The sequence below is a fragment of the Monomorium pharaonis genome, chromosome 4, assembly GCF_013373865.1.
Source record: "Monomorium pharaonis isolate MP-MQ-018 chromosome 4, ASM1337386v2, whole genome shotgun sequence".
Taxonomy (NCBI): Eukaryota; Metazoa; Arthropoda; class Insecta; order Hymenoptera; family Formicidae; genus Monomorium; species Monomorium pharaonis.
In genome coordinates this window covers 13,856,035-13,876,504 of record NC_050470.1, presented here as the reverse complement: position 1 = coordinate 13,876,504, position 20,470 = coordinate 13,856,035, and the positions used below count along the sequence as shown (strand labels likewise).

The 20,470-nt window shown below is 28.5% G+C and overlaps 2 protein-coding genes, 1 long non-coding RNA gene and 1 pseudogene across 12 annotated transcripts; 3 read left to right on the top strand and 1 right to left on the bottom strand.

Annotated features, from left to right (window-relative positions):
- Positions 1-1,491: 1,491 nt before the first annotated feature.
- Positions 1,492-2,417, top strand: LOC118645224. Its single transcript, XR_004962998.1, has 3 exons — positions 1,492-1,652; positions 1,940-2,029; positions 2,341-2,417. It is a non-coding gene; the product is annotated as an uncharacterized LOC118645224 (long non-coding RNA).
- Positions 2,418-2,494: 77 nt separating this feature from the next.
- LOC118645326 lies at positions 2,495-6,025 on the top strand (annotated as a pseudogene).
- LOC105840333 lies at positions 3,962-19,351 on the bottom strand. 10 transcript variants are annotated; one of them, XM_036285210.1, is made up of 15 exons: positions 18,244-18,847; positions 16,928-16,998; positions 16,236-16,784; positions 15,550-15,612; positions 14,285-14,488; positions 13,900-14,221; positions 13,356-13,574; positions 13,172-13,228; positions 12,976-13,080; positions 11,613-11,657; positions 9,843-9,887; positions 9,503-9,550; positions 8,203-8,262; positions 7,265-7,557; positions 3,962-6,267 (listed from the first exon to the last, which is right to left on the bottom strand). In XM_036285210.1, the coding sequence occupies exons 2-14, from the start codon at positions 16,976-16,978 to the stop codon at positions 7,271-7,273; spliced, it is 2,055 nt and encodes a 684-aa protein (XP_036141103.1). In that variant the 5' UTR covers positions 16,979-16,998; positions 18,244-18,847; the 3' UTR covers positions 3,962-6,267; positions 7,265-7,270. The 10 variants fall into 10 exon arrangements, with proteins under 10 accessions (XP_036141103.1, XP_036141101.1, XP_036141104.1 ...); XM_036285208.1 differs by lacking the exons at positions 16,928-16,998; positions 18,244-18,847 and adding an exon at positions 18,854-19,351; XM_036285211.1 differs by lacking the exons at positions 16,928-16,998; positions 18,244-18,847 and adding an exon at positions 18,854-19,351 and having other exon boundaries at positions 9,503-9,520; positions 9,858-9,887.
- Positions 19,352-19,547: 196 nt separating this feature from the next.
- LOC118645325 lies at positions 19,548-20,267 on the top strand. The gene has a single exon (XM_036286197.1). It carries the CDS (start codon positions 19,548-19,550, stop codon positions 20,265-20,267), a length of 720 nt encoding a protein of 239 aa, XP_036142090.1.
- Positions 20,268-20,470: the final 203 nt, after the last annotated feature.

Here is a 20,470-nt window from a genome sequence, read left to right as displayed (position 1 = left end):
AAGGGGAGGGGATGGGAGGGTAATTAATCGAGGGGAGGGTAATTAATTGAGGGGAGTGGGGATAAGGGGAGGGGAGGGTAATTAATCGAGGGGAGGGTAATTAATTGAGGGGAGAGGGGATTTAATTGAGGGGGAGAGGGTAATTAATAGAGGGAGAGGGTATTTAATTGTAGGGGAGAGGGTAATTATTTGAGGGAGAGGGTATTTAATTGTAGGGGAGAGGGTAATTAATAGAGGGCAGTATTAATCGGGGAAATTAATCGAGGGGATTAATTAATCTATCGCAAAAGGAGGGTTATCAAATAATTTATCGGGGAGGGGTGGGGTTAACCTGTCACATAAATTTCAAATTTCTTTTGTTCTTATTGTTCTTTATAACAAATGTCTTTGTCATAAATTTCAAACTTTCTTTTTTTTCTCTTCTTGTTTATTGTTTCTTTTTAACAAATTACCCTGTCATAAATTTCAAACTTCCTTTTGTTTATTGTTTCTTTTTAACAAATTACCCTGTCATAAATTTTGAACTTTCTTTTCTTTTTTCTTTGTTTATTGTTTCTCTGTAACAAATTACCCTATCATAAATTTCAAACTTCCTTTTCTTTATTATTTCTCTATAACATATTACCCTATCATAAATTTCAAAACTCTTTTGTTTATTGTTTTTCGAACAAATGAGAAACTTGTCTCAACATGTTTTCGAAAGTCCTTTGTGCTCGTCACCACCGCCGCTCAGGTAAAGAGACTTTATTATTTCACATATGTAATGTAATGTAATTTTTATTTGATTATTTATAATTTGAGTTAGATTACATATGCATATGTATTCTAATTTAAATTATAAATAATTAAATAATAAAAATTATATTACGTATATTCCACCCCAGTTACGGTTTGCTCTCTATCTCTCTCCCACTACACTAATCGTATAAGCAGCGCCCTTATCTTGGCTGCTAGCGAGCGCCGATATCAGGCTGCTAGATTTTATAGAGTGGCACCCGTTTGGCCACGTCAATATTGGCCACGGTCCCGATTGGCCACGTCATTATTGACCACGATCCCGATTGACCACGGGGTGGACTGGCTACGTCAATATTGGCCACGTCAATATTGGCCACGCGTCATTATTGACCACGTCATTATTGCCCACGCGTCAATATTGATCACGTCATTATTGCCCACGCGTCAATATTGGCCACGTCACTATTGGCCACGCGTCAATATTGACCACGTCACTATTGACCACGCGTCAATATTGCCCACGTCATTATTGCCCACGTCATTATTGCCCACGTCATTATTGCCCACGCGTCAATATTGGCCACGTCACTATTGCCCACGCGTCAATATTGACCACGTCAATATTAATCCTTTTTTTTAAATTTGTTTGTAAGTTATCAAATGTTATTAAAAAAGTTTTTGAGTGATCCAAATTTATTGAAATAGTGAAACATTTTATTTTTTCAATACATAAATATTATTTTTTCTTGCGTAAATCGATTCGAAATTATTTTCGAAATAATAATTTCGTTGTAATAATAAAATAAAGTTACTGAACGCATCTATTCACAGTCTTACGGGCAATGTTGGTATAACGTTTGTATTCGGTGTCATCTGCCATTCGGTGCGTGGTTCGTTTATCGCTATTTTATCAGGTAATCCTCTTTATTGTATCAAAAATTATATATTCATAAGCATTAAATACAGTTTAATAATATATACTTGTATATGTATATGTTGGCAATATTCTTTGCATAACGATAATTGACGCGATAAAATAAATTTTAGGTTATGCTTTTTGAACGCTCTATCGAAAATTTTCATTATTATATGAATAGACAGCTAGATTGTTGTTACTAAATATGTTAATATATCTTATTGCTATCTTGGCAATTATGTATCTTTTTTAAATATAATTATTCCATGTAAAATTTTATTGCAGCATTGCCAAAAAAGTCTTCCTTTATCATATGGCATTTAAAAAATTGGACGAAAGAAAATGTGAGAGACCAAAATGAATGCAGAGAGACTGGTGAGTACTAAATTACGATTACTAATTTAGGCTGCCTTTTTTTTATGAGACACAAATCAACATAGGTTAACGAATTTAGTTGCACGCTCGAACCTAGTTTGCTAATTAAAATTTTATTCCAAACTTAAATCCTATTTTTAAAAGTACAAAGATTGTCAGTAGCAAATTAAATACTTTTACATAGAGTTATATGTCATTCTGGAGTGTAGCTTTTAATTTTAAAATCTTAAATACCAAATTGAGCAAAATACTTTTCCAAGATCAATCTTTGTTCTGTCTTTTGAAGAAATAACTTGGTTTTTTTTTTTAAGCCACCATTGGAATCTTTGACTACTGTGGAGGAAACAGTGATCCGACAGAGCTGTGGAGAGAGAGAGAGAGAGAGAGAGAGAGAGAGAGAGAGAGAGAGAGAGAGGGAGGGAGGGAGGGAGGGAGGGAGGGAGGGAGGGAGGGAGGGAGGGAGGGAGGGAGGGAGAATTCTTGAGAAATGTCGCGGCCCAGCACAGTCCTGCAGATTTGGTAAAGCACTTTGTGCCATTGGTGCCATGCTTGGCTTTAGGGGACTGGATCACATCAATAACATCGGCATGTAGCTTGTTCAGCATTTGTTACCCAAGGATGAGCTCAGCCATCAAAAGTAATTATCTTATAATTCTCATAGATCCATGCTAGTTTAGTTTTAAAAAAATATAAAATAATAACTGTAACATTTGGCGCACTCGAATATTGCAGCGGAATGGTGAAATCACTTTCGTAGTTTGTACCAGGATGACACATTTATGGCGCAAAGATAGGCCGCTCCTACATTAGGCGAATTTACAAAAGTTGTGGAAATCGAGTACCTTAAATCTGATTTAATACCCATGTTTGTTATACTTGCTCAGGACGAACAAGTAAGTGCATCAAAACAATAAAACTTTATAAATTCTCCATTTTGTCAATCAGATTGTTATACGGAGCAACTCGTAATTTTACAGGATTCAGTTCGTCTTTTGGCTGTTGAAGCTTGCATCAATATTGCAGCATTGTTACTAGAGAATGTTCAGCAACTAGTTATGCCTATGCTTTGACAATGCACCAGTGATGAATGATGGCTTGTTCGTTACATGGTGGCAGATAAGTTAATTTACAGATGTAAGTATTATAATTTAAAACTCTTTTACTCATCATTCCTTTTTTAAGAAACTTAAATATATATTTGAGATATTTATTTTAAGAAAATTTTTATCATACTATAAATTATATATTTAAATATTTTGTGTCTGCGGTTTCGAAAGGCTGTTAGTCCAGAAATAACGAAAACGAATCTAGTGCCAGCATTTTAAGTATTATTGAAAGATATTGAAGCAGAGGTGTGGGCTGTAGTTGCTGATAAAGTCCGCGATTTTTGCCAGATTTTTGATCAATTTAATCAGGTGTCTATAATAATGATAAATGCCCACTATATTATAATAAAGTTTAATTTAAACATTGATTTATTATAATTTTACTTACCTGTAACTATTAATTACTCTCATTGAAATTAATATATTCGATCTCGCTTTTCTCCTTGGGCTAACTTCAAAATGTAACTTTAAAATCTTTTTTATCAATAATTTAACTAATTTTAATCAGTTATCTAATAATAAACTAAATTTCTCTTTATTCTAATTTACAGAGCATTCTTAAAGAAACTGCTACGAAGTGAAATTCTGATTGACAACAAATTGTCAATCAATATCCTCAATACTTCCCATATCTTATTCATTTAACAATGCAATTTCTGGTTTCATTGACGCTACACGTTATACTGATCCCATAAATTATCCAAACGCTGAGCCATGGTATACATGACACTTTGCTGAAATTGGCAGTTAAGATGTGATTATATTACAAGTATCTTTTACCGATGAATCTTTGAAAATTTAGGTGTTTATAGAGAAATATATCTAATTACAGTTAAAATTTTAATTCGATTGACTACATTATATTTGAGATATTATTAACAAGATGTTCAAGCACACATTTTTGTTTGAAGGAAATTACTAGAAATTTATTAAAATATATTATTATATTGCAAAGTATCACAATCAATGTACCTTAACTTTTAATACAAAATCATGTAGCATCCCAGATAGCACAGAGAGTTCAAAAAGAACTCAATTGTATGTCACCAATATTGAATTCTTTTTAAAATGCAAAAAGAATTTTTGTAAAAAAAGAATTCTTTTTGCTTCTTAAAAAGAATTTATAATTGGTGACATACAATTGAGTTCTTTTTGAACTCTCTGTGCTATCTAGGATATATAGAAATTACATATTGTCTCAACTACACTTTGCTCTCAGGCTGATGTTGCTACTTACATTTGGATATAAATATATGTCACTATTTGCGATCCGACGTCAGTCAATGTAAATTAGCTTTTTAACCAACTTATGTTGATACATATACGAACATGAATGTGACGTATTTTCTATCATTTCCTAACATCTAAAACTGAAAAGAAAGTAAATTGATCTAAGTAGCAACGATGATAACCTGAGAGTAAGGTGTATCACTCGGTAGTAAGTCACAATTTTGAACAAAACACGAATATATGTGTATAAAACCCATAACTTATTTGTTACGTGAAGAATACGTAAAATGAAAAAACTTATTGACGAGAATAGAGAACAACGACCAATGGTCAATTGCATTATATGCTTAAATGAGAAATATCATAAATGAGAAATACATTTGTCCCACACAGACGCACGCGCGGGTGTACGTGTGTGTGTATGCGGATATGCGTGTGTGTATTTTGCGCGTGTGCATGTATGCGTGCGTGCGTGCGTATAGTACAGAGTTAGAAAAAACATTCACGTAACAAATAAGTTAAAAGTTTTACATGCAAATTATTACAATCAATGTAACTTAGATTTAATATATAAAATTACGTGTAACTTAGATTTAATATAAAATCATGTAACAAAAGCTTACATATTGTCTCAACTACACCTTGCTCTCAGTCTAATGTTACTAATAAGATTCAGATATAAAACTATGTCACTACTTGTAACAATGTTAGCCTGGGAGTAAGGTGTATTACTCGGTACCCAGCAAACACAGAACATAGCAGCAACGTTGTGGCATTGTTATAACATTGTATCAATATCAGAGCAATATTACAACATTGCCGCAATGTTCTGTGCTTGCTGGGTAGTAAGTCGTAATATTGAATAAAACACGAATACGTGTATAAAACCCATAACTTATTTGTTACGTGAAGAATACGTGAAATGAAAAAACTTATCGATGAGAATAGAGAACCACGATCAATAGTCAATTGCATTATATGCTTAAATGAGAAATACTATACATTTGTCCCACACGGACGCGCGTCCGTATGCGTGCGTGCGTCCGTGTATGCGCTGTAGTACAAAATTAGAAAAAAACAATCACGTAACAAATAAGTTAATGGAGTTTACATGCGATGTATCATAATCAATGTAACTTATAGCGAATTCGGTTGCTTGCACTAGTGCGCACTGAGTGTATATTAAGGCTTGTTTATAATCAATTTTTATATTTAAGAATCATCTTAAATTCTTCTTAAAATACTTCGTAATCAATAAAATAATCTGTACAACATTCATAGAATTATTTTTTTGGTTAAATAGTTTTTGAACATGTATTCTTAAATATAAGAATGCTGATGTAAAGTATGTAAACAAGCCTTAGTGTGCACTAGTGCAAGCAACCGAATTCGCTATTACTTTCAATACAAAATCATGTAACATATATTGTTATCATGTAACTTATATTAAGGTTTACATATTGTCTCAACTACACCTTGCTCTCTGGCTGATGTTACTGTTAACATTTGGATATAAAGCTATGTCACTACTTGCGATCCGACATTAGTCAATGTAAATTAGCTTTTTCATTATGTTGATAGATATATCACCAATAACAAGAATATAACATGTTTATTTGTATTTGGCTAACTTCTAGATTTCAAAAAAGATGGAAAGTAAATTAAAACCGAAATAAAGCTTTTTTACATTAACTAACGTCAGGTCGCGAGTAGTGGCATAGCTTTACAGTTAATCGTAAGTACCAACGATATTAACCTGAGAATAAGATGTATCGCATAACGATATAATAAAATTAAATATGTAAAAAAATGAACAAATACTACTGAGACTTATTTTTATAGGTACTGCGTCGAAGTGCCGTTTTCTTTGTGGGAGATGAAGTTGACGACATGCCAATATTTCTGTAAGAAAATTAATGTATTAGTTTTTTTAGGTATAGAAGAATCATGGCATATTTCATTGTTACTCTGTATATAAATTTTCCTTATTAATTTTGTGGATTTAAAATAAGAAATTTTTTGAATATAATTTTTGAAATAGATTTTAATTCTCTCGTGTAAATCTTTAATTCATATAAATAAAAAAATCGTAATATAATAACACATTTATATTTTATTTTATTTACAATGATTTTGTTAATAATCAATATTTTAAATTAAAACATAACAATTATATTCATCAAAGTGTTGCCCAAGAAAATGTATATACAAAATAATGAAATTTTCATTATTATGAATTATTTGTTATACAGGATTGCTGTTTTAAAAATATAGCAATCCTGTACAATAAATAAAGAAAACGAGGTAGTAATATGGCCAAAAAATAAATTTAAAAATTTTATGTAAACGAAATCGCAGTATTTTGTTACAAAATACATATTTGTTTAAAATAGAATATTATGATATACGTTAATTAAAAGTACTTGTATACGTTAATTAGAAAAGATTACATAATCTGCCAAGTAGAGTTTTACGAAATAAGCTTTTAGACTTTTAATTGTTTTAACTAAAAATAAATTTTTGTAGTAATTAATTTAATAACTTGTAGTCTTTTTTTGAGTAAAATTAAAATAAAAAAAATTTACTATCAATAAAAATATAAAGTAAAGAAAAAGTGTTTATTTCTTATAGAAAATTAACCCAACATTTGTGAAAATCGCAAACGTAATTTTTTTCCTTTCCAAAACGAACAATTTGTATTGGATATTGCAAAATGTACATAATCTTTTGTCACGATACTAATAACTTATATGTGATTTATACATTAAATTATAAGTTAATAGTAGAACGATAATAAAATTATCAAAAAATTTCTTTGATAGAGATGTCAAAAGTGGTCATATTTCCAGCACGCTTAAATAATAATATATAAATTTATATGCTTCTCATTTTTACTTACCCTTTTTTACGACGTAATTATTTTTATACAGTTGTCGTACTCTGTGTTGTACAATGGGCATCTTTTGTGCTGCAATTTTGTGCTGCAGCTCTCACACACACATAGATGTCCACACGGAACAAATACATATGATGCTTTTTCCGTTAAGCATACAATACAAGTATCTACTGGTCGTATTTCTCTATTCTCATCAATAAGTTTTTCCATATTCCCCACTTCATGAAACGTTTCCGAGGTGATGCTTTCGTTCAAAAAACAAAAATCATCCTCCGGTATTCTATAATCTTCGTCATCTATAAAAAATATTAAAATATTTGTAAGCTGAAAATTAGTTATTTATACACATATATGCAAATAAATATTTATATTCAACATAAGAGAACATGGTACTATGGCTACTTATTTTATAAAATCAATAATTCTCATTAATGAATATAAAAGATAATTTTGTTAATAATCAATTTTTATTAAAAAATTTGAATTAAAACTTAACAGCTACATTCATCAGTGTTGTTTAATAAATTTTAGGTTTAAAATTATAAAATTAATTATTATAATATTGTAATATTTATTAGATTACGTATTATTAAAAAAATTTTTAATAAAGCCAAACTGCATATAACGGGTTGAAAAAAAAATGCTAATAGGACCATCACAAAAATAAATTTTTCAATTTAGTTTTGTTTAAAAAAATTACAGTAATTTGTTACAGTTACATATTTGTATAAAATAAATTCTTAGGTTAAAAATTGTAATATAAAAGCAAAAAGATAAAATTAAATAACTTATTTTAATTAAAACTGTCGAAAAAATAGTTTTTACAAATAATTTGAACTTTAAAATTTTAGAATTTTAGATTTAAAATGTAATAATTATATTTTTAATTTTATTTTTGTTATAAAATATTTGTTAATAAATAACTATTATTCATACATTACCGCTTATTATATATTCATTGTTTTGTTCTGTCACGTTTTCAAAATACTCTATTGGATTGCCTATAATAAAAAATCCAATTATTAGGTAAATAAGAAAATAAAATATTTAAAAATAATGAAAAATTAAAATTATGTCAGTTCATTACTGTTACAAGAATAAAAAATTAGTTTTATTTTAACAAAATTTTGAAAATCTATATAAAGGAGTGTTGTCAAATGCGTACTATGTTTGATTACATTTCGCATTTGATACTATTTGGGGTGCGTTCGGGAAGACGCTATTAGCGCTATTAGCATCAGTCTATCTTCATTACTTATTAAAAGTAGAATAAGGATAGACTGATGCTGATTTTAGGAAACTATAAATTTTATATAAAATTTAATGTAATTTTTACAAAATTATAAATAAGCACATATGAATGCAAAATTTCACAATAAACTGTTTTAAAAAAGTCTAAAAATTCAATGTAACTGCATGATTATAAATTATCAGTTATATAAATTGATCAAAAATTTACATCAGTTATACCTAATTTTCGAAAATGCTGATAACATGCACAAAACAAGATGTAATATACGTGTATTAATATTTTAACTGTATTACTAATTTTTTATTTACTTTATAATTTATAATTTAAATAAGTTATTAAATGCTGCTTATGTTAAGTAAAATTATAATATTAAAAAGATACGATTTAGATAACCGATACGCATTCAGCAATTCTCCTATATGTGTGTGTGTAAATATATATAGGCTGCGGTCCACTTGACGCTACAAATGCTTCAAAGCGTTTGATTGACCAATCGAAACAAATCTGTGGTACATTTGTCCCACACAGACGCACGCGCGCGCGCGTGTGTGTGTGTGTGTGTGTATATAAAAGGTGGTTCTTAATGGCTATCTCGGCTTTTTACCATGGGAAATGAATTATCGACTGCAACCTTAATACACGGCATATGCACATACATGTCGTACATGTGTGTATTAAAGTTGCAGTCAGTACTTCATATTTTCCATGGTAAAAAACCGGGACATCCATTAAGATTCACCCTAAATGCACTAAAAAAATTTGTGAATTACATGATTATACTGGGTTAACTTTGTTAAGTAAATAAGTAATTAGTAGAAAAATATAAAAACATTTAAAAATGATAAAAAATTAAGACTAAATTGTGTTAATTTTTCGATTGTTGTAAGGCTAACACATAAAATTTTATTGATCGTTTAACCTTACAATAATCAGTAAAACTAATCTTTTAGCCTAAACATTATCGCTTATTATATTTTTAATGTACTCACTGTTTTGTTCTGCCACATTTTCAAAATGCTGCTCGTTTATTAGATCATCTATAATAAAAAAAATTTTTAAAACATTTAAAAATAAAAAATGAAACTAAATTGTGTTAATTTATTGATTGTTGTAAAGGAGAATTCAGATCTTGGCAGAAAAGTAGAAAATAAACAAAAAACCAATTACAACTCGCGTTGGTAGTCGATAGTTTCCGAAACAGAAAAGTAGAATGTATTGTTTGATACTAGTACGAACTTTGATCGGTTTCTGCTTTTCTGGTTTTTTATCAAGGTCTGAATTTTCCCTAAGGTTAAAAAATTAGTTTTATTTCACGTTCAATGTACTCACTGTTTCGTTCTGCATTTTCAAAATGCTGCTCGTCTATTAGATCATCTATAATAAAAAATACAAGTAATTAGTAATTAAGCAAATAAAAAAAATAAAAACATTTAAAAATAATAAAAAATCAAGACTAAATTGTGTTAATTTTTCGATTGTTGTAAGGCTAAGACATAAAATTTTATAGATCGTTTAACCTTACAATAATCAGTAAAACTAATCTTTTAGCCTAAACATTATCGCTTATTATATTTTTAATGTACTCACTGTTTTGTTCTGCCACATTTTCAAAATGCTGCTCGTCTATTAGATCATCTATAATAAAAAAAATTAAAAAAACATTTAAAAATAAAAAATGAAACTAAATTGTGTTAATTTATTGATTGTTGTAAAGGAGAATTCAGATCTTGGCAGAAAAGTAGAAAATAAACAAAAAACCAATTACAACTCGCGTTGGTAGTCGATAGTTTCCGAAACAGAAAAGTAGAATGTATTGTTTGATACTAGTACGAACTTTGATCGGTTTCTGCTTTTCTGGTTTTTTATCAAGGTCTGAATTCTCCCTAAGGTTAAAAAATTAGTTTTATTACACGTTCAATGTACTCACTGTTTCGTTCTGTATTTTCAAAATGCTGCTCGTCTATTAGATCATCTATAATAAAAAATACAAGTAATTAGTAATTAAGCAAATAGAAAAAATAAAAACATTTAAAAATAATAAAAAATCAAGACTAAATTGTGTTAATTTTTCGATTGTTGTAAGGCTAAGACATAAAATTTTATTGATCGTTTAACCTTACAATAATCAATAAAACTAATCTTTTAGCCTAAACATTATCGCTTATTATATTTTTAATGTACTCACTGTTTTGTTCTGCCACATTTTCAAAATGCTGCTCGTCTATTAGATTATCTATAATAAAAAATTCAAGTAATTAAGCAAATAAAAAAAATAAAAACAATTAAAAATAATAAAAATTTAGACTAAATTGTATTAATTTATTGATTGTCGTAGGTATGAAGACTAGAACCAGGAGACTGATCTCCATGGTTTTGAGTGAGGCGAAAATCTGTTAGAAATGTAGTATCAAATGGTGACGCTGACGATGCTGATACACCGGGATTACGCCGGAATATTGGTATAAGAAAACTGAGATAAGTACTCTAAAATGTAAAATTGCTAAGATTTTTACTAGAAATTTGCATTTATCGTCAAATATTTGAGTTCTTACTATTATTCGTCGTTATACTTCATATTTTTCGGTAAATCATTGTCGCCAGCGCCACCATTTGGTACTACATTTCCCAGATAGCACAAAATATTTATAAATATTTATAAGAAAAAAAAATATTTATGATAAATATTTTGTACATATTTTTATGTCCGAGTTTGTCAGGTATAAAAAAAATATGATAAACATTTATGAAAATATTTAAAATAAATATTTATACCATTATTATCAAAGAATATAAAAAAATATTTCAAGTTTATATACCATAAATATTTTTTAATATACTTTAAAAATATATTCTATATATTGTTGATAATAATTTTTTGTATCATTTCTAAATGGTTTATGAAAATAATTATATAATCTTTAAAAAATATGATTTGAAAATAAATTTGTAAAATATTTATAAATATTTATATTTTGTGCTATCTGGGTTCTAACAGATTTTCGCCTCATTTTTGGAGGCGAAATCAGGCTTAGTTCTCCTGGTTCTAGTCTTCATAGTCGTATGATTAAAAACTTAGTTGCATACGTTTAATGTACTCACTGTTTTGTTCTGCCACATTTTCAAAATGCTGCTCGTCTATTAAATCTATAATAAAAAAAAAAAATTAAATTGTATTGATTTATTGATTGCTGTAAGGCTAAAAGATAAGTAGAACTTCATTTTTAAATTAACTTCATTGTTTTAAAATAAAAACTTATTTTTTATTATACATATTTATTTTATTTGTCACTCTTTATATAAGCTTATTCTTTATAAATATTATATTGAGGTAAGTTCGTTAAAAAATAAATTTTCTTCATTTATAAGACATAGTATTTCTAATTGTGATAATTACTTTTTAATATAACATGTAAAATATCTAAAGTTTTTATTTTTAATAATGTTATTTTAATACTTTTGTATACAAAAATACAAGTTAAAAAAATGAATTTGTAAAAAAACGAGTTCCTATATTAAACTACAGTTAACCTGAATTTTAAAGTAATCTAAAAATCAAAATTTAAAAAATAACATTACTTGTACTATGCAATCTTTATTCAAAATTTTCAAAGTTACATAGAAGATGTGTTGCTGTAATTATAAATTGGGCATTGCCTAATACAAATACAAAGTTCATATTATTAAAAATGCTTAATTGTGCAACAAATTTTGTTGAAATTATACAAAATTATGCGATTTAAAATAAGTTGGATTTTAATGTGTATAATTTTATTTTTGAGTAAATATTTTAAATACTATTTTTTTAGGACAAATTGTCTAACAGTAAAAATAGAGTTTATTACAATAGAGTTTAGAACACATAAAAAAAGAAATAAAAATACAGAAACAACAAAAAATCCATCTACGGAGACAGTTTAAAGAAATAAGCTTCAAAATCCATAAATCTTTATACCCGAGGATTAACTCCTTTGAGCATTGTAATAGTTTGAAGAAATTTTTAAGCCTTTTTAAAAACCATTTTATTAAGTATTTCTTGTTAACTCAATTTCTTTTTTATTTTTAACAAAAATGTTCAAGCTTTAATTTAAGCCTTGTTATACTTCAATGTGATAATTTTTTACTAAAGCCTTCGACACACGATACGATTTTTCATCCTGACATGCATACGAGGCGTCTTACGATTAGCTTACAATTGGTAATATAATCATCCGAGCCAATCAGGACACGTAATAAGACGTCTCATATACAATCTAGCATGAAAAATTGTATCGTGTGCCAAAGTTTAAGTTTTAAGTTATCGCTAAAATTATTTAAAAAATTATGGTCAAATTTTGGTGATCCAGTTTTTTTGCGAGTGTGTATTTGATGTAAAATTTTTTATATAAAATATTTTATAGAAAACTATCTTTTTTTTTAATTAAGTTGTAACAGAAATGTAATGTCAATGAAATTACAACTCTACCTGAAGATTTAGATAGAAAATTTTCCTGTTGCCTTGATGAATTAACAGAAGTATTGCGAAAACGACGTCGTCTTCGATTAAAATTTTGCGTATATCCAGTTTCTGCTAAACATAAAATAAGAAAAGATATTAATTTATAAATCAAATTGTGCCCATGTACATAATTGTTATATTAAGTTAATTAGTTTATATTAACCTGATTCTGGATTTCTATCTGAAAGTAAACTTGCATCTACTTCTTCATGATCATTGACTACAATCAAAAAGTTATATATATATGTATATTATTTTATAAATAGTTACAGAAAAAATTAAATTAAAATTTCTTAAAGTTCTATTATTAATAAATTATAATAAAAATGTTATATGTTAATATTTACCCTCAAGCGGCAATTCTTGCTGTTCATAGGGATTAAAGTGTGAAAACATATGTAAAAAATGTTCCAACGTAATATCACCATTTATAAGAGCATATTGTCTATCTTTAATTTTATTATTTCTTTCTTTATTGAATCGTGTACGTGGTCGCCTAACACGTATATTATTTTGCAAGCGAGCATAATCAATTTCTTGATTTGTTACAATTTCCGACAAATGTTCTATAAAAAAAATTATTGTACACGCAATATGTGTGTGCGTGTGTATATGTACATACGTACGTATATATATGCGTGCATTTATGTGTATAAAAATACATAGGCCGGTATTCATAGTCAAATCTTATTTTAAGATCGTCTCAAGTAATGTCTTAAAATGCTAATACGGCTCTATGATTGGTTGATAGCATCTTAAGACCATACTTAAGACGATCTTAAATATAAGATTCGACTATAAATATCAGTCATAGAATATTGTGTAAACAAAATGTTAAAATATATATGCATTGTAGAAAATTAAAAAAAAAACACGTAAAACAAAACATACCTAAAAATACCCATAAATTTGGATTAATTGTACCAATTTTTTGGTTGGTAATATGATGGAAACTTTCCACTAAATTATTTGTACGAGCTGGACAATTATGTACAGATACTTTAGGTGCTATAGGTAGCCATGTATTGCGTAGATAAGCCATAAATAATAATACATTTGGATAATTAGCAGAAATACGATCTGCAATATTTTGCATAATATTTAATGAATCCACAAATAAATCACTAGGTGCTAATGCCATAGACATTGCCATAGACAAAAATTCACGCGATACATTATTTAACTGCAGACGTCGCCATTTTCTATATAATGCCTAGAACAGAAAAAAAACATTATATATAAAACATTAAACTTTTTTTTATTTTACTAAATATACCTGGCAATAATAAAACCAGCAACCATGGATAGAAGCAGCTGGAAATTGTTGACTCATTATTATTAAAGCTGCCTTTTCATAATCCGCCATAATAAATTTTAGATTTTCTTTTAGACCCGGTGCAAGTGAAATTATTTTTTCCCACATTCCCTTATACAAAGGGATGGAACGTCCTTCACATAGTACGAAAACTACTGCTATATCCTATATTAATAAGATAGTTTATAAAATTCATGTCTTTTTATAATAGATCGAGTTTAGATGAAATCGCTATGCAATTGATTATTTGGTTGTTTCACTGAATAAGTACTAAAGAAAAAAAAAGAATAAAGCAATAAAGGTAAAAGTACAAATTTTAATATATTTGTTTTTATTCTTCAAAATTTAATAATTTTAATTTGTAATAATAATTAAAAAATACACAATATGCAAATAATACTGTAATAATAATAGTATATTTTTCTTACACTTAAAAGTTTTGGTTATTATAACTTTATTATTTATTTTATTACATTGTATTTCTGATATGTATTGTACATGCAATGTATTTTAATGTAAAAATATTTTTAAAAAATGTTTCAAAATAAATAAGTCTTCGTGAATATAAATGTAAAAATGTGCTGTTTTTATATTTTTATATTTGATCAAATCTATTTTCATTTGTTAGTTCCTTTTGCTTGCTATTTTGTTTCACCTTATGAGAAATTTTTGAAAATAATCTCTTCCTATATTTTCCATAAAAAAAATAACTTGTTTAAAACATTATGTACACAAAGCCTGTGTCATAATCAGGAAACCAAATGCATTTAAAAAAACATATTCTTTCTTAAGATGTACAGTTTGTATAGAAAAAGATTATTTTGAGCACCTTCTTTAATAAAAACAAAACAGCAATTTAAAAAATTAAACAAAAAAAATTTTTTTTTAATAAAAATATAAATGTATTTATAAAATAGAAAAGAAAGATTTGTTTGTAAAACCCATATTTATTTAGATATATTTTTTAATATATTAATTTTATTCAAAATATATATTTAATATATTTTGAACTGTACAGTATACTAAAAATAAAAGTAGAAATTACAAAAATGTTGAGTTATATGAATACATTAAGAAAAATTTTATATTTTTGCCTTATATTATTCTATTTCTGTTTGATAAAAGATAATCATAATTAGCATAAATGTTTAAATAGTGAAATATAATAATTTCATCTAAACAAATATTTCATATATACTTTACAATAAAAGTTTATAGTATCATACCGTATCAGCATAGCGAACATGTATACTGTATAATTGAGTAATGTTTGGTTTTTTGGGCACAATCTAAAAATATGTATATAATTGATAAATAATAAAAAATATCTTATACATAATAATGTATATATCTATTATATAACATCGGCTAAATTCTTAAAACAACTTATATATTGATATATAAGATATATAAGATTAGGTTAGGTTAGGTTAGATTATTTTTTTAAATTTCCCGGCAATATATTTTATTATATATATATATATAAGCACTCCATAAACTTCCATACACTTCAAATATGGGTCGGTTGTTCCAACTTCTTGGTAAATTTACCTACCAAGTAAGCATGTGTCTATCTTCATTTCTTTTCTTAAATAAAGACAAATATATATTTACCTGATAGGAAAGTTTACCAAGAAGTTGGAATAACCGACCCTGTCTTTCAAATTTATCAAGTAAAATAACAATATGTATATGTAAATGTTCAAATACACAATTTAAAAAGTTCAATGTATTTTAATTAAATATAACTACATTGTTTAGACTATATTAAATAAAAAATTTTTGAATCGTTGACAAATCGGCACACTGCGTACGGAAATTTTTGGCCAATGCATATATGCAATATACATATATATGCAAAATATATATGTACATTTGTGTGTGCGCGCGCGCGCACGTGTAAAATACTTACGGAAAATGTTCCATCCACAAAAACTTCACGCGCTTCAGATAACAACTTTAATAATGTATCACTACTGAAGATAAGAGCTACTTTATTATCATTCGATATTGCACAACCTTTATAGATTCTATGTATAGGTTCATATATTTCTAATTGTTGATGTAAAGAATATAAATTATTTGGAATCTTTGGACGCGATTTGATTCTTTCACGACTTAAAATGGATTTTATATTATTATATGATATATATGAAGCAGCTAATAAATTCTTGCGGCAAACTGTGTCAAATATATCTTTAAAAGATTTTGTTGTTTGTTTGGATAATTGAATCATTTCTTTCTTCATATTATTAATTTCTAAAATATATAGCTCTTCTGAATGATTGTGTGGTATTTCCAAAGTAAAAGATTCCCCTTCTTTCTTCAATACTCCAGAACATTTTTCAGTTTTTCGTTTTGAGCACCGAAATATGTGATCATATCGCTTGTCCATACAATAAGAGTAATTCTTATAAACAAACAATTGACTTCCATTTTGTTTTCCTTCTATCATTTCCATCTGAAACCAAAATAGAAATATAATAAGTTGAAATAGAAAAAGAAAGGCCAATATCGATTAAAATAAACTGAAAAGAGAATCACTGAATCTCGATAACAAAATAATATTCATGTGTAAATTTTTATACATTTTTTCAAAATTACCATGAGACCTATTACTTTAAGATCAGGTCTTTCCAACTTATAATATAACATTCATAACTTATGTAACAGTCCTATGCCAACATAGTAAATATATTTTAACTAATATATTAAACGCTATTAAACTAGTGTATTAAATAAATATTAAACAAACAATTAGTTTAATTTTTAATGCTAATAGGTATTTAATATTATAAATTATAATAGAAATATATTCGAAAAAAAATCTCAACCAAGATTTGATTTCAGATCTCTACAATCCATGCGAGTATTCCAACTTAACTCATTAAGACATGTGATAATATTTAGAAATAACTGGTAAGTAATAAAAAAAACCTTTTTCAATAAACATGCATTAAACATTAACAAAGGACGTATATCTTTAAGATATACTGGTTATTGTGAAGAATATCATATGCCTTGGTGGTCGAATTAGCTAGAATGTTCTTATGGAATAATGGGAAATCCGAGTTCAAATCCTGGCTGAGATATTTTTTGTAATAAATTTATTTACAGTTTTTCGAGGAAGAAAGGATTTTAAGATGCTTATGAGCATTGATATTTAACTTAATAACTATTGCAAATCTGATAAAACCTGTCGGCGCGCAGTTTAAAAATTCTTTAAAAATTCTAATAGAAAAATTGTATTTATCACTAAGATCCGATGCAGACCGTTAGGCAATCTACTTAATTCATTGATATGTTTAAATGTTAAACATTAAGTTAAATATTAAATTAATGCGTGGTCTAACAGATCAAAAGGAATATAAATTATCCAATCATGTTTAGCAAAAATTATTGCCAATAATAAATTAATAAATTAACAAATTATACTTGCATTTATCAAAAATTTAAAAGTTAATGACCGAATATATTAAGAAATCATTATTTACTAAATATTGATTTTTGTTTAACTCAAACATTATTTGTTAAAGAAATTACTTATTTTAATATAACTCTGCATTTTCAAAAAGAAATAATAAATTTTCTCAAATTATAAAAAAATTAAACAATAATGCAAAAAATATGCCACAAAAACTAAAATAAAATTAAAGTAAAAAAATATATACACTTTAAATTATATAAAACAACATATCTCCTAATTCATGTTTGAAAAATTATAACATATAAAATTGGATCACACAATCAAAGAATAGAAACTTGCAAAAAACAGCTTAGAAGAAGTGTAAATATAAAATTTATACTTATAATGAATGTACTTTAATAAAATATTGGTTCACTTCTTATTAGTTTTGACCTTCCAATGCTTCTTGCAAAAAAAATATTCATTCTTATTATATTTATTTCACTTATCTTACCATTATTATATTGTAAAGCAGTTAGATAATATAAGCTGTGTTTCGATATTCATTTTCAGTATTGGAAATTCATAATTTATGTCACGTATATATTTTTTGTCAAGACTAGTAACGAATGTCGAAACGCAGTCATATTTGTGTAATATACGAAAAACGATAATGACAAAGAAATGATTGTCGTTAATCATTATTTCAGATTAGGATAGGATAGGTTAGAAACACGATGATTCTTAATCATATATATAAATATTACATATGTGCTCTTAATTCACTAAAACAGTACTATTCAGCACATAGAATTTTTCATTCTGACATATCTTTTGCGAGATATCTAAATTAAAAGCATATATGTAATACTTATACATATGATTAAGAGTCATCGTGTCTCTATTCTAAACTCTGTATTGTTCCAATTTTAATATATGTACTGCCGAGGCAAATACAAAATTCTAATCTGTAAAACGTGAGCCCGTTCAAACCCGCGGTTAGAAGAACAAGGGCTAGAGTCAGGAAGTTAGGAGGGAAGATAGGATTTGTTGGCGGGTTTTCTCAATAAGGCTCTAGTTTCCCTTTTAGATACGTCTTTTACTATATCCGCTTAACAACTTACTTCTTCTCGCCACCACTTACACTTCTGCCAACCGCACGCGCATAAATCTAGATGGCGCCTCGGTACGGGCGACATCGCCGATAATGACATAAGCACTCGAGGGACCGCGCGCAATTCAAATAGGGCCGGCGTCCCGTTAAGGAGTTTACAGCTCGGCCATTCCTGACATGGCAGTCGACCCGAATGCTCTGGGATAGCGCATTGATTGGCGCTATGAGAAAATCCATATCAATTATAGCCAAGTATCGGTAGGGATTAATCTAAACGCAACAACAGAAATTATGAATTAAAACGAACAGTATAGTACGTATACGTATTAAATATCACTAGTGGACTTTATATCTAAGAGCTTCAGAAAACATATAATATCATAATATCAATCGGAGCAATATAATAATGTCTAGATAAGTATGATTTAATGAGTTAGCATATAATTAATAAACAACTACTGAGTAGTCGTGAAGAAAGAAAATTAACCTTATACCTAAATGAGAGTAACTTATTAAAGAGATTATCCTGTAACAGGTTTAATCCAGGGTTTAATTCTATCCGGAGATAGAATAGAATTGTACGGTTTCTGAGTTATATTAAACCCGGGGATATCAGTGATGACATATCTATTTTTATTTAGTACTTTAGCAAATGAATTTCGCAACGTGAAATTGGCTGCATTCTGGCGAAATCGGCCAAAATTATGGTTCGCGGCATTGAATGCGAATTTACTGCCTACCGCATACGCTCAGACGAGATCAAATATAGTGCAGTCGTCAGACATCTTGACGAACATTCGATGATTGCAGTAGCCGACATCCTGGAACAACCGCCAACGATAGGTAAATATGAAACACTTAAAGCCACACTAATAGAACGTTTTTCAGATTCCCTCGAAAAACAAATGCGGACATTGCTCGATGCCACGGAATTGGGTGACAAGGCCCCTTCCGTTTTATTAAGGGAAATGCGTACGCTGGCAGGCACAAACGTTACCGATAGCATGTTAAGGACGCTATGGCTTCAAAGACTCCCTCCCAGAATCCAAGAATTGTTAGCTGTGTTAGATGAGGTAAGCCTTGACAAACTCGCAGCTTGTGCCGATAAAGCACACGACAGAGGAGCAGGACACGGCACCATAGCTACAACAAGTGTCTCGCAGCCGGACTCTATGCAGACTTTAAACAATCAAATCAGTAAACTCACTAAGTCCGTAGCCGCTATAGGAAAAAGAAGAGCACGTTCTAGATCTAGAGGCAAAACAAATAAGAGATCCAACAGCCAAGATAAAGTAAAGGATACCTCACAAACTACATGTTATTATCATCGGCATTTCGGCGAAAAAGCTTGGAAATGCCTACTCCCATGCGACTCGAAACATCCCTTAGCCAAACGGGAAAACTCCAGCAGCCGCCGGCAATAGGAGCCGTATCCGACGGTTATAATCAGCGCAGGCTCCATGTCAAGGACCAAAATAGTGGATTACGTTCTTGGTAGACACCGGTGCAGACATCTCGTTGTTGCCAAAGAAAGCTATAGACAGGAAAGCAAACAATCAGCATTACAACTGTACGCAGCTAACGGGCTACCCATTAAGACCTACGGAGAGAGAATACTCACACTTAA